This window comes from Pelophylax lessonae (genome assembly GCF_965119305.1).
Source record: "Pelophylax lessonae genome assembly, chromosome: 7".
NCBI lineage: Eukaryota > Metazoa > Chordata > Amphibia > Anura > Ranidae > Pelophylax > Pelophylax lessonae.
In genome coordinates, this window is record NC_138774.1 from 92,359,224 (window position 1) to 92,374,339 (window position 15,116).

The 15,116-nt window shown below is 46.5% G+C and overlaps 1 protein-coding gene across 1 annotated transcript in view; it reads right to left on the reverse strand.

The window, feature by feature from the left end:
• Positions 1-1,904: 1,904 nt before the first annotated feature.
• LOC309560728 (serine/threonine-protein phosphatase 1 regulatory subunit 10-like) overlaps positions 1,905-15,116 on the reverse strand; it is a 70,279-nt gene continuing 57,067 nt past the window's right edge. The window contains exons 17-19 of the mRNA XM_082264360.1: positions 11,666-11,788; positions 2,182-2,526; positions 1,905-2,091 (exon numbers count right to left, since the gene is read on the reverse strand). Coding sequence (XP_082120486.1) covers positions 1,982-2,091; positions 2,182-2,526; positions 11,666-11,788 — 578 coding nt within the window. The 3' untranslated portion in view covers positions 1,905-1,981. The remainder of the gene's footprint in view (positions 2,092-2,181; positions 2,527-11,665; positions 11,789-15,116) is intronic.

The following is a 15,116-nucleotide window of genomic DNA, read 5'->3' on the forward strand; positions in this document are numbered from 1 at the left end:
TTTACTTTATATAGTAAAATCACCAGTGGCGATTAAATACCACCAAAAAAAATCTCTGCCTCAAAAAAAATGATATAAAACTCATTTAGACGCAATGTTGCATGGCAAAATATTCGTCAAAGTTTTACAATGCTGAAAACTGAAAAATGGCCTCAACAGAACGGATGTTTAACACGCTAGTCTTCAAGTGGTTAAAGTAGAGCTATAGACAAAACATTTTTTTTTCATTTTAGATCGAGTAAGGGAGGGTTATAACCCCTGTAAGGTTTATTTTTGTCCCATTGGGGAGATTTCTTTTCACTTCTTGTCCTATAGCTAAAACAGGAAGTAAGAGGAAATCCCTGCAAAATAAAGAAATCTCTTGGGCACCCCCAGGTCAGGAGAACTAGTGTCTTTATTAGGAGATATCCCCTCAATTACTTTTTCTGGGGACAACCCAAAATGTGGGATTTTTTTTTACTTTCACTTTTAATACCAGTAAACAGGACAAATAGAGAGGGTACATTTCCCTAATGGGGACACAGACAACAATAAAAACTGACAGGCGTTGGAATCTCTCTCCACTATATCCAAAACTAAAATCTTTGCCTTTAGTTATACTTTAAAACTTAAGTAGTGTAGTTACCCAGTTTTGAATTGGTATCATCCTCTTGTAATTTCCTTTATAGCAGAGCTCAGACTGTGAGTAAGAAGCAGTACAAGGAGTAAGGTGCTATGCAGTGCTAATGTTCTGCCAATGGGACATGCTTGCTGACAGAGGAGAGAACAAAGTTACATAAAGATGGGTTCATCAGTCTCCTGCTTCTCCTTCACTGTCCAGTTCACAGGCTGGGAGGAAGGGATGAGACCTAGTTGCATTGACTACAGCAGAGAAAGTCAATCTCCAGGCTGCCTGTGTTCTGTGACAGAGTTTTATTAATCCTATACCGGAATAGACCGAAATCCATATGTTTTTTGGGCAGGTAAAAACGCTTCCATATATGCATTTTATCTCTGTATTTGTCTGGAGTTCAGCTCTAAGGTTTCTTTTGGTGAAACTGAAGTGTAGCATAGGACTTCCAACCAAAATATATCACCTTCTCATCGGGTTTATTTATTATATACAAAATTTATAAATAAAAAGTCCAAAACAAAAGAATCATTTTAGGGGCCCATAAAAAGCAAGTAAAGCAATTAAAAGTGAGAATATATTCTCAAACAGTTTTCACAGAAAACAAGTTTACAGGATAGAACCCAAAACCTCCTTCTCACTTTGTGTGTCAATGAGAGCGAAGGCCAGCAATTCCCCGTTAATACTGTAGTTAAATAAACTTTGGGTGTAATAACTAAAAATTGCATTAATGTTGTATTGAACCAGAAAGCTTATAAACATAACGTGTATATAAACAGAACGTGTATAAACTGATAAACACAGCTCCTGATTTTTGGGCTGCAATAGTAAATACTCAGTATGCCTATTATCTCTGTACCCTGGATGAATAAAAGCAGCTTGTTCATGGTATACATTTGTACAGAAGCCCAGCATCAGAATTGCACAACGTTAAACATACAAATAAAAAACAATTTGTAAACATAGATAAGTTCAGTGGTTTCCATTGCTGGTCTAAATCACCACAGTGCATATTTTGGGAAATGTTCCCGCTTTAGTGTAAAGTCATCAGTCAGTGTTAATACTTGTAAGTCTTGGCAGGTTTTTCTATCGAGTTGCACTGAAGAAAGGAGCTGAGCTGGATAAGTCACCTCTGATCCAAATATCAGCGATTTAGTGTCATCGGGATGTCAGAAGATACTAAACACTTTGGGATGACAAACACTGGAAAAGGTGCAAGAAAAACAAAAGACACTGGAAAAAGACCAGAGGTCTCATCTTTATCAGCAGTATTTCAAGGTCACCCAGCAAGGAGTTTTTGTTTCTTCAAGTAACAAAAATATGAGGGAAAGATTTGGGCCTCAGGAAAACACTGATTTACTTGGTCAGCTTTTAAGGTAGAGGCGGTCCATTAATGCCCGGGTGGTAGAAGGCACAATCGTTTTCGTATCGACAGTTACCTTTGTACCTGAAATGTCGACACACTGGTCGTAAGGACATATCTAAAGAAAAAAAAAAAGATGTTTGTAAGTAAAGGTTTTATTTTTTTGAAGAGTATTTCATAATCTATTTTATGATATTAATATATTTACCTCCCCCTTGACCAGATCCTCTATGTTCTCCTCCATGGCCTCTGGGTTCTCCAAGGTAACCTCTATTATCTCCTCTATGTTCTCCACCATGTCCCATACCGTGTGGTCCATCTCGTCCACGTCCAGGAGGTCCTCTTTCTCCTCCTCTTCCACCTCGCCCTCTAAATCCTGGGTCACCTCCTCTGGCTCCTCTGTTCCTGTGAAATGGGGGAGGATGTCCTCTATCCCCTCTCATTCCGCCTCCTCTTCCCACCAAGGGCTCATGGTGTTCACCTCTAATTTCAGCCAGTGGTGGTTCCCAATAACCTTCGCGTTGTGGAGGAGGTGGACCCATCATTCGTGGACCTGCAAAATAAAAACATATGTTAAAACTTGTTTTCATCTTTATTACATACATTTTCTTTCAAGCATTACTTTAGTAAAAAAACAAGTCTGCATTTACTTGCTTATATAGCACTAATAATTCTCTGCAGAGCTGTAAAGTGAATATAAAGAGATTTTTTTTTTTTAAATAAACATATTTACCTACTCTGTGCAATGGTTTTGTACAGAGCGGCCTTGATCATCCTCTTCGCTCCCCCCCACCTCCCCCTGCTCTCTCCTCACAGGCCATGATTGACTGCCTCCATGGCCAACGAGGAGAGAGAGCGGAGAGCGATGCTGCTCCTGGGCACAGCGCTGGATTGAGATTAAGCTCTGGTAAGGATAAGAGGGGTCTAGGGGGGAGCTGCACAAAATTGGATTTTCGACTTACCGTAAAATCCATTTCTCTGATGTTCATTGACGAACACAGCTCCTTATCTTCTTCACCATTGGTTATACTGCCCCCTACAGGAGTAGGACACTAGGCAGGAAAAAGCTTGACTACGTCTATGGGGCAGTCCCAGCGGGTATACTCCCACTCTCAGCTATAGGCACTCAGTTTTATTACAAGCAGTGTCAGAAGAAAGCCAACTCCACAGAGGGGTGGGTGCTGTGCCTGTCAAAAATCAGAGAAATGGATTTTACAGTAAGTCAAAAATCCCATTTTCCCTTTCGTTCATTGACGGACACAGCTCCTTATCTTCCTCGACCATTGGTAAGTCCCAAAGCAGTGTCAAACATGAGGGGTGGGAACAGCAAGAAAAAATTCCCAAGGCTAAACCGTAGCCAACCAGGTAACGGAGCTCAACCATAAACAACTGGAGCTCACCTGAAAAAAACAATACACCCTCAAAGAGGACCAGGTCCTCTAAACAGCAGCCTGCAAAACCTTGCGGCCAAAAGAAGTATCCGCAGATGCCAACACATCCACCTTATAAAACTTTGTGAAACTGTGCACAGACGACCAGGTGGCCGCCTTTCAAACCTGCAGCACTGACGCTTGATGACAGAAGGCCCAGGAGGCACTAAGCGCCCGAGTAAAGTGCACCTAACAGGAAAAGGAGGAATCTGACCCCTAATGGAATAGGTCTGAATCACCGTCTGTCTGATCCATCAGGAAATGGTCGCAGCAAAAGCGTCCAACCCTTTCCGAGGTCCATCCGTGAGTACAAATAGTGAGTTTGACTTCCTAGAAAACTCCGTAGCTGCCAGGTACACCGATTGCCTGAACCACATCCAGGGAATGCAAGGCAATTTCCTTAGGATGTTTAGGCGACACAATGTTTTCATTCAAATGGAAATCAGAGACGACCTTTGGAAGGAACGACGGACAGGGAAGAACCACCACCTTATCTCTGTGAACCACCAGGTAAGGTGAACGACAAGATAATGTCGCCAGCTCCCTCACCCTGCGTGCAGCAGTAATAGCCACCTTCTGGGACAATGTAAGCAGGGGAACTTCCCGAATATTTTTGAAGAGAGGTTTCTGGAGAACTGACAACAAAATTGAGGTCCAATTGCGGCAATGGAGACTGCACTGGAGGAACCAAGTGTCGAATGCCCTGGATAAAAGGTAGGCACCAAGAAAAGGGTGGCCAATGGACGTTGAAAGAAAACCGCCAAGGCCGAAACCTGGCCCTTAATGGTACTCAAGCCAAGGCGCTGCTCAACCCCTTGTTGGAGGAAAAAGGGGAACCCCAAGAGACTCACACCACACAATGTACGTCTTTCCAAGTACGATGGTAGATCTTCCTAGAGGTAGATTTTCTAGCCTTTAACAGCGTCGGAAACACCAATTCAGTCAAACCTCTATCCTTCAGCACCTGGCTTTCAGCAGATAAACTGTTAAAGCCAGCAACTTTAAAGCAGGATGGAAGATTTGCCCTTGGGACAGCAGGCCTTCCCTGAGAGGAAGTCTCCAAGGAGCATCGGCGACCAGCCGTACCAGATCAGTGTACCAAGACAGGCGAGGCCAGTTTGGAGCCACTAGAATGCATCTGTGGCGTTGGCCAGAGGATCCCAAGACCGTGCCACCAACCTCTGTACCTTCCTTGAAATGTATACAGCAGAGAGGGCTGGAACTAATCGGTCTGCCCGCCTTAGAATGTCGGCTACTTCCCGAGCTGCCAGGACACTTCTTTTGCCCCCCTTGGTGATTGATATAGACCCCAGCCATGGCATTTTCCAATTGAATTTGTACCGGACACCCCTGAAGACGAATTCTCCAATGATCCAGACAAGGTCTGATCGCTTGGAGTTCCAGTACATTAATCGGCAGTTAGGACTCTTCCAGAGTCCAGACCCCCTGAGCACAATCTGTACTGAGGACGCCTCCCCACCCGGACAGGCTGGCATCCGTGAGGATAACCATCCAGTACAGGGGAAGAAAAGATTTTCCCTGTCGAAGTGCCGGAGAACGAAGCCACCTCTAGAGACCGTGGGATTCTTGTCCCATTTCAACAGGATCTCTTTTTCCAGAGATCTTGTGTGGAACCGCACAAACTGAACTGCCTCAAAAAGGTAGACACCATCAGGCCAGCACCCCAATGCAAGCCCGGAGGGATGACCGTCTACTGGACAACAGAAGCTAAATTGCCCCCTGCAATGTCTGGAATTTTTCCAGAGGAAGAAACACTCTGACTGAGGCTGAATCAGACCCAGATAAAAACTGACAAAACTGGACGGAACCAGAGCAGACTTCTGAAGGTTCAGAATCCAACCAAACTCCCTCAGGGTTCGCAGAGTAATCTCCAAGTTGCCCATCAGAGCAGTCGGAGGCTCCGCTCACAGAAGAATGTCCAGGTACCCCAGTACCGTGATCCCCCACTGACGCAACAAGGCTAGCACCGGGGCCAACACTTTTGTGAATATCCGAGGAGCAGAGGCGAGACCAAAGGGTAACACCACAAACTGATAATGCTCCTTGCCCACGGCAAAGCGGAGAAGCGCTGGTGGCCAGCACATATTGGAATGTGAAGGTAGGCGTCGATGTCGATAGAAGCAAGAAAATGCCCCTAATGTAGGGACACCACTACCGTGAGAATTGACTCTATTCGGAACTTCTGTACCCGTACAAAGCAGTTTAGCGCCTCGAGGTCCAGAATTGGACATACCTTACCTTCCGTCCTGGGAACTGTAAAGAGGTTTGAGTAAAAGCCCTGAAAATGTTCCGAAGTTGGAACCGGAACAATCATCCCTTGAAGTAACAAGTCTTGCACTGCCCCAAAGAGACACCGTAAGTGATCTGGGGACAAGTGCAGGTTGGAAGGGAAGAACCCTTCCGGAGGATAAGACCGAAACCCAATCTTGTAGTCGGACGGAATGAATTTGTCCTGTACCAGGGAGGTCCACAGATCTGGAAACCAGCAAAGACTTCCCACTACCCCAGATACAGGTGAGGGCGCCCCTTCATGCAGAGGAAGCCTTATCTGCAGGTCTGGAAGAGCCAACTTGAGGCTTGCCAAACCAGATACTCTTGGAACCTCTGGGGGAGGCCCTGAAGGGCTTTGATCCCTTGTCTTGAGACCCTGAGGGACGAGCCGAGAAGAATGGCCCACATCTACGATGGGGCTTCTTGCCATTGGTAGCCTGCGGAAGAAGAGTACTCTTCCCCCCTGTGAGACCCTTAATGATGTCATCCAAAAAAGCTGCAAACAGGCCATTCCCTACAAGGGGGAGATCAGATAAGGCCTTCTTAGTCTGATCCGCAGACCAGCAATTCAGCCAGATAATATGCCGAAGGAACACAGCTGATACAGACAAGGGATCGACAGATTATCGGCAAGGCCAAAATGAAATTTTCACGATATATATTGGTATCGGCCCCGGAACTTTCTGATATTACCGATATTGTGCGCGGCGCACACGTGACATCGTGTGTGTTGCTGGACGTGTCTCCGCGTGCTGGGCCTTCTTAGGCCGCCTCCCTCGCCTCGGACAGCATCCACGGACTGACCGCAAGCAAGCAGCCATCCAGCCACCCACAGCAGCCACCTACAAACCCTGGCCTTAGCCACCCACAGCCCCCGAGACAGCCAGCCAGCCAGCCAATCACCACAGGGTGCCAGCCGCCAGCTACCGACCCACAACAAGGTGCCAGCAGCCAGCCAGCCAGCTACCGACTCACAACAAGGTGCCAGCAGCCAGCCACCCACCCCACAACGGGGTGACACCAAGCCAGCAACCCACCCACCACACAACGGGGTGACACCAAGCCAGCCACCCACCCACCCCACAACGGGGTGACACCAAGCCAGCCACCCACCCCACAACGGGGGTGACACCAAGCCAGCCACCCACCCACCCCACAACGGGGTGAGACCAAGCCAGCCACCCACCCACCCCACAACGGGGTGAGACCAAGCCAGCCACCCACCCCACAACAGGGTGACACCAAGCCAGACACCCACCCACCCCACAACGGGGTGACACCAAGCCAGACACCCACCCCACAACGGGGTGACACCAAGCCAGACACCCACCCCACAACAGGGTGACACCAAGCCAGACACCCACCCCACAACAGGATGACACCAAGCCAGCCAGCCACCCACCCACCCACCCACCCCACCCCACAACAGGATGACACCAAGCCAGCCACCCACCCACCCCACAACAGGGTGACACCAAGCCAAGAACAACAGGGTGACACCAAGCCAGCCACCCACAACAGGGTGATACCAAGCCAGCCACCCACAACAGGGTGCCAGCCAGCCATCCACCCCACAACAGGGTGCCAGCAAGCCAGCCACCCACAACAGGGTGACAGCCAGCCAGCAAGCCAGCCACCCACAGAAGGGTGCCAGAAGCCAGACAGCCAGCATTTTTTTAACCTTATATTGTCTCTTTCATATTGCAATGGAGATGGATGCAGACAGAAAAAGTAAAAGTGTGATCTGGGAGTTGGACTATTTCTCATCTCAACCACCTCCAGGAAAAGCAGCAGTGTGCAACACATGCACAAACAATGTAAGCATAGGATCAGTAACTGCAAAAAACAAAAATACATCAAATCTTTGGGCGCATCTAAGAGTTCATCATGTTGAATTATATCATGCAGCACTGCATAACAATCAGGGCCGCCGAACGCGATCCCGCAAAGGGGACGCTGACCAAGGGCCCACGAATAGACCACCTACTGGAGTTCACCCTCCGAGCCCCCCCATAGAGGCCCACATAATAGGAAATAGCTCCCTTAAAAGGGGGCTGCCCGCCACGAAACGGACGCGCAGGCAGGGTACCCTGATGGTCCACAGCGCTAAAAAAAAGGCAGGTGCCCTACACAACAATGATGGCATGGCTGCCATAAAAAAAAATAAACTGCCTCCACAGCGCCACCCCTTCCAAGGGAGGTGCCAAGCTGGCCAAATGACCTAGTAGGCCGCAGCCTAAATTTTAGTGGAGGCCCAGCCACAAGTTAACGAATCCCAGCCAGGCAGATCCCCAAAAGAAAGAGCGGGGGTTTCAGCTAACCTCTCACTGGGGCCACCCCCCAACGAAGGCACCCAACTCAGCTGCATGGCCTAGAAGGCCGCAAGCCACAGCCTAAAGTTTTGTGGATGCCCAGCCATTTGGGCGCGAGCTCCAGCAGAGCAGACCACCCAGCGGAAGCAGAGGGGAGGGTGGATGGCCAAACAGAGGGTAGTAGTTTCAGCCACCCTCACTGGGGCAGACCTATATAGCTTTTGACAAGTAGGCTGCAAAGCCGCAGCCTAAATTTTTAGCCGCGTGAGGCACGGACCTGCGGATGCTAAACCATCTGCTCCCCCAGCCTAACAACTGCAGCAGGGAGCCCAGAGGACATCCCTGCCCTAGTCACCAACCAAGGGTCCCACCGTCTCAGGGAGGGGCCCATGTCAACCCCAAAACCCTCCACCAGGGGAAAAGAGAGGAAAGCTACTTGCCATACCAGGAACAGGATGAGCACCGCTCCTGACAGACCACCACTCCATCAGAATGGGGTACTGTCGGCCAGGAGGAACGCTGCGACTCAGGCCGAGGCCAGGTCCTATGCGCCCTCGCGAGACGTTTATCTAGCGGCCGACCTAGCGCGGATCCGAGGCCTGTGCACGCTTGCTGGCCAGACTGAGGGGACCTTCTGGATCTAGATTATCTAGTCCGGCACTTGATTGTAGATTCTCACAGGAACAAAACAAAGAAAGGAAAAAGTTCCTTTTTAAAGGAAAAAATTGCCAGGACCAGAGATCCCAGCAACGAACTAGGTCCTTACTGCTGACTAGGCAGAAAAAAAACGGAGTGCCTATAGCGGATAGTGGGAGTATACCCCCTGGAACTGCCCCATAGGCGTAGTCAAGCTTTTTCCTGCCTAGTGTCCTACTCCTGTAGGGGACAGTATAACCAATAATCAAGAAGATAAGGAGTTGTGTCTGTCAATAAACGAAAGAGAAAGAAGGCTTTTTACTTTAATGAGTAGAATATATTGAGGTTAACCACTTCCCGCAAACAGACGTACCTGTACGTCGGCTTGCAGAAGTGTTTGTACCGGGATGATGCCTGCAGCTGCATGCATCAACCCGGTACTGTTTTTTTTAGAGCCAGCGGTCGGCTTACAGGAGCCGCTTCGCCTTTATTCTAGTGAACAGGAGGGGCCGTCTCCCCCCCCCCGGCTTTGCCTGGGTCTCCCGTTCCACCGGGAGACCCAAGCAACCAGCCGGCATGTCCGCCAGCTGGTTGGAGTCCCGAACAAAGTCGGATTTGGCTTTGATCGGGTCTCCAATGTAGTAACCTGGAAGTGACATCATGACGTCACTTCCGGTTTACTTGGCTGCTAACGGCGCCAATTTTAAAAAAAACTGTCAGTATTCAAAAATGCTGATTTTTTTTAGAACCCCCGATCCCTCCATAAAGAATATCTGTCACTGCCTAATACTGTCACAAGGGATGTTTACATTTCTTGTGACAGCAATAAAAGTGATCAGATTTTTCTTTTAAAAACCGTGCTAAAAATAAAAAATGTAATAAAATAAACAGGAACTTTTTTTTTTTTCTTAAAGCGCCCCTGACGTCGTGAGCTCACGCACGAAAAAAAAAAAACGCATATGTAAGTCGTACCTGCAAATGAAAACAGTGATCCAACCACACGTGAGGTATCGCAGCAATTGCCAGAGCGAGAGCAATAATTCCAGAAAAAGACCTCCTCTGTAACTCTACAGTGGTAACCGTTAAGAATGTTTACAGTGTCGCCTATGGAGATTTTTAAGTACTGTAGTTTTTCGCCATTCCATGAGTGTGCGCAATTTGAAACCATAACATGTTAGGTATCTATTTACTCAGCGTGACATCTGTCACAATATACAAAAAAATTGGGCTAACTTTACAGTTTCGTATTTGAAAGACCGCTGCGCAAATACCGCGTGACAAAAAATATTGTAACGACCACCATTTTATTCTCCAGAGTCTTTGCTAAAAAAATATATATAATGTTTTGGGGTTCTAATAATTTTCTAGCAAAAAAATACTAATTTTAACTTGTAAACAGCATGTGTCAAAAATAGGCTTGGTCCTTAAGTGGTTAAAAACCTACCTTTACAACCACTTTAACTCCTTCCCACCCAACCCTGACATCCCTTTAACAGGGTCTTTACGCCTAGAGGTGGGAAGGACTGGCCAAATGTGACTACTAGTTTAATAAAGACTGGGCGTGGTCTATGACATCTCAGTCACTGTGCTGGGAGTTTGCAGTGAGTAGGCACAGAAACCTCAGCTGCCCATGTACACATATGCGCTGAATATGGGCTTTAAAGCTCGCCCTCTGTGCCACCTCACATATACGTTACATGGGTGCCAAGAGGTTAACGAGAACTCTAAACCAGTTACAAACATTAGCTTTTTTTTGTCCTGGAGATAGTACAGACAGTGAGGTACTATCAACCCAAAGCAAAGAAAAATCACCTTCTTAGACAGTTGTCACTAGAACAGGTGTCCGCACTGGAAGATTTCCCCTCACCTCCTGTTTTGCTGACAACCATAACATTTTCTCATAACTTTCTGCCCCATGACTGTGGAGACAGGGCAAGTAGAGAGGGTGAACCTTCCCAGAAGGAATGCAGAGTAAGAAATGATCATGGCTAAATCCCAATAAGTATATACTGATTGTATTGAAGTCTTAGCGCCTACATATATGATATATGGCTAGATAGTGGCTATATATTGAAATTTTTATTTTTGCCGGTGGACGACTTATAATGGAACTGTGATAGTGTAGGGGGCAATCTGACACTGATGCTGGGGGGAACTGGCTAACTGCCACTGACATCACCAGTGACAATAATAAAGTGATCAGTGAATACTATACACCACAGATGTCAAACACAAGGCCCGTGGGCCGAATGTGGCCCCCCAGGCCATTTCATGTGGCCCTAGCACCTCTCCTTCAGCTGTGGAACCCCCCTTGTCTTTGCCCCCACCTTGCCTCTGTAGTCGGCAGCAGAGAGGACAGATCCTGCATTCCTCTGTGCAGCTGCAGAAAGGCTAGTCTTTGCCCCCCCCCCTATCTCACAGTCCGCAGCAGAGAGAAGGCCAGAACTCCTCCTACAGATCCTGCACCTCTCTGTGCAGCCACAACACCACCTTGCCTTTGCCTTCCCTGGTCTCAGCATTCAGCAGACTCTGGAAGCTGACTCCAGCCCTCCACTGGTCCTCCTCCAGAACCTACGCTTTCTTCTTCCCAGATCCACCCGCATCTTCTTCCTGGCAGCAGCACAAAGTAAGGGGGTGCATTGTGATAAAAAGGAAGGGTGAGTGACCCTTGACTTCTGATGGTGGGGGGGGTTCTTCACATCTCATGTAAGGGCGCGTGGGGTGCTCTGGACATTTATTCCCACAGATATAACCGGCCCTTTGAGGGCAACCATAATGCTAATGTGGCCCACGACAAAATTGAGTTTGGCACCCTTGCTATACACTGTCACCAGGAGCCGGACTTGCTGACAGGCTCCCGCTATGTGCATTCACAGCTGGTGCCGGGCAGGGAGCTCGCATGCCTTAAACCCGAAGTAGGCAGCACCTTATAGGTACTTCCACAGTACATTGCGGGCGGGCAGTCACTAACTGCTTAAACCTCCAAAAACAAAATCACGCTTAACCAAGACAAATAAATTACCTGGGAATGGCCCACCAGGCTCGGGTGGTGGATAATGTTGTGGAGGAAGCTGCTGTGGTGGGTTTTTCAGGGTGGGTGGTGGAAAGCCACCGGTGGCAGACATAGGTCCTGGCATCCCTGGTCCTGCTGGGAAAGGGATATAAATTAGACCAAAACCCTGCAAGTGGTATGTTGGACAAAATAAATTAGATACAGGACACATCAAACATAATAAAATGGCAGGTTTTTCCACTATGCAACATTTTTATTTCTGTTGATCCTTCCAGTAAATATATCTTAACTTCCTTTAAAAGGAAAAAGGCATATAGAGACCTGATAGGCAGTCCAGGTTTAACTGGAGCACAAATGGCAACAAATCTTTAAGTGGTTGTAAAGGATATATAGAATATACAGACTATATACACGATTTTAGTAATAAAAATTGTATCATTAGTAGTAATCAGCATGGATTCATGAAGAATTGTTCCTGCCAGACCAATCTATTAACCTTCTATGAAGAAGTGAGCTGTCATCTGGATAAAGGAAGTTCTGTGGATGTGGTGTATCTGGACTTTGCAAAGGCATTTGACACAGTTCCCCACAAACGTTTACTGTACAAACTAAGGTACGTAGGTATGGACCATAGGGTGAGTACCAGCACTGAAAACTGGCTTCAGGGGAGCAAGTCCAGAGGGTGGTGATAAATGGGGAGTATTCGGATCAGGCGGGTGTAGAAAGTGGGGTCCCCCAAGGATCTGTTCTAGGACTAATCCTGTTTAAATTTATTCATAAATGATCTGGAGGATAGGATGACCAGCACAATCTCAGTTTTTGCGGACGATACTAAGCTATGCAGGGCAATATCTTCTTCACAGGATGTGGAAACCTTACGAGAAGACCTGAACAAAATAATGTGGTGGGCAACTACATGGCAAATGAGGTTTAATGTTGAAAAATGTAAGGTAATGCACTTGGGTGCCATAAATACGAACACAAGTTACTCGCTAGGAAAGACTACAAGCATTGAATTTATTCTCTCTGGAGTGGAGACGCCTGAGAGGGGATATGATATCGATGTACAAATACCGTACTGGCGACCCTAGCATAGGAAACAAACTTCAATGAAAGGGACATTAAAAAGACATTTGGTAATTCACAAAAATTAGAAGAGAAGCAGTTTACCCTTAAACTGCGCAAAGGGTTCTTTACTGTCAGAGCCGTAAGGATGTGCAATTCTCTTCCACAAGCAGTGTTATCAGCAGGGAGCATCGATAGTTTCAAAAAACGATTAGATGGGCACCCTAACGACCACAACATACAGGGGTATACGATGTACTGTTAACTGCAACACACACACACCATAAATTGAACTGGATGGATTGGTATCTTTTTTTCAACCTCACTATGCAACTATAAAAGGCTGAAGGTTTTTTACCTTAATGCATCCTATGTATGAAGGTAAAAAACCTTCAGAGTGCAGCTCCTCACGCTTGCTGTAGGGGCTCTCTGTATCCATAAGACACAGTCCCCCCCCCCCCCATCCTCCCCCGCCCCCGGCTGAGAAGTAGCAGCAGGAGCCATTGGTTCCGGCTGCAGTCAATCACAGCCAGTGAGGTGGGAGCAGGGCTGTGTCTTATGGATACAGAGAGCCCCTACAGCAAGCATGTTGCTACGGAGGCACTCTGCAAAGAGGAGAGGCCCAGAGCGCCAACGGGGGACCCGAGAAAAGAAGGATCAGGGCGGCTTTTTACACATTCACTACACAGAGCAGGTAAGTATGACGTTTGTTATTTAATAAAAATGTTTCCTTTTTTTGCCTAAGCACAATTTTGCAACTTTGACATGTGTTAGTAAAACCATACATATCATCACAACTACCTTGTGCATCCAGGTGGATTATATATTGCTTTTTTTTTTTAGGACAAATTGGGCTTTTATTTGGTGGCAAATGGTTATGGATATCTCCTGATTTATTTATTTTTACTATCAAAAGGAAACTGGCACAAAATAGAAAAAAAAAAAAAAAAAAAAAAAAAAAACTTTATTTTTATTATTACATTTTTACATTGTATCTTTTCTCTCCATTCACAGAGAAACACAGGGGCAGGCTTCACAATGACTGATCACTGTGGTAGTCAATCAGAGGCTACCACAGTGATCAGCTGAGCCGGAATCGGGAGTTCTGGGTCCCGATTGTTTGTATGGGGCCTGGGGTTCTCGGCGAGAGCTGGTCTCTGTGCTAGTAGCGCACTTATGCTCCTAGCACAAAGGGGGATATGCATATATGCGGCCCCATAGTAAGAAGCCCAGTGCAGTGGGGCTGCATATATGCGTTATGTCGGCATCAAGGGGTTCATAGTAAAAAAAAAAAAAAAAAAAGTCAGGTCTGAGCATGTAGGCCCTTCACTAAATCAGTTTAGATTATTTTGTAAAGAGTGACTGGGGACAAAGAAAATGAATAAATACCTTCTTCAGCTCTGTGTATACAAAGGAGCATGGGAAGGCTCATGCCCATAATGGGGATGATAGTGACACAGCTCCAAATTATCCATTATGGCTCAAAGTGATATGGTCCAGAATTATTTAGACAGAATAAAGGTGAATAAAGCACCTGGAACAGATGGCATACAACCACGGATCTTAAAAGAATTGAGCTCTGTCATTTCACAGCCATCGTTTCTAATTTTTAGGGAATCTTTAATGACTGGCATAGTACCACTGGATTGGTGTAAGGCAAATGTGGTGCCTATAGTTGGGAAGATGCTGGAGAGTTTCTTTCAGAAAGGTTTTTGACAAATACCATAAGTAAACAGAGCCGACTGACTAGGACAGGGATATGCAGACTGCGGCCCTCCAGATGTTGCAGAACTACAAGTCCCATGAGGCATAGCAACACTCACAGCCACAAGCATGACGCCCAGAGCACAGGCATGACGGGACTTGTTGTTTTGCAACAGCTAGAGAGCCACAGTTTGCATATCCCTGGACAAGGATAATAAACCGGTACTTGTAATAAAACTCAAGGTACAGTTTCAAAATTAAATACAGTGAAAGAGTTACAGTTAGTAAATTTCAATAAGCAAACTGAACCACTGTATTAAGTAATGTTCTGGTGTTCTCAAAGGCGGAAGTCATAGTTGTCAATAGTAACAAAAAAAAAAAAAAAAACGAACAACTAGATGAGGCCAAGCCTCAAAACTGTGAGAAGATACACTAAGTTACAGCACGTTCTCCACCGCTAAGCCAGAGGGGTGCCAGATACTGGAGAGTTTTTACAAAGGAATACATAAATAAATTCTTTCTGGAAAAAAATATTTTAGGCAACAGACAGCATGGGTTCATGAAAGACAGAAGTTGTCAGACAAATCTGAATTCTTTTTATGAGGTGGTAAGTAAAATCTTAGACAAAGGAGTGGCTGTGGACGTAGATTTTGATTTTGCAAAAGCATTTCACAGAGTTCCCCAAACACGG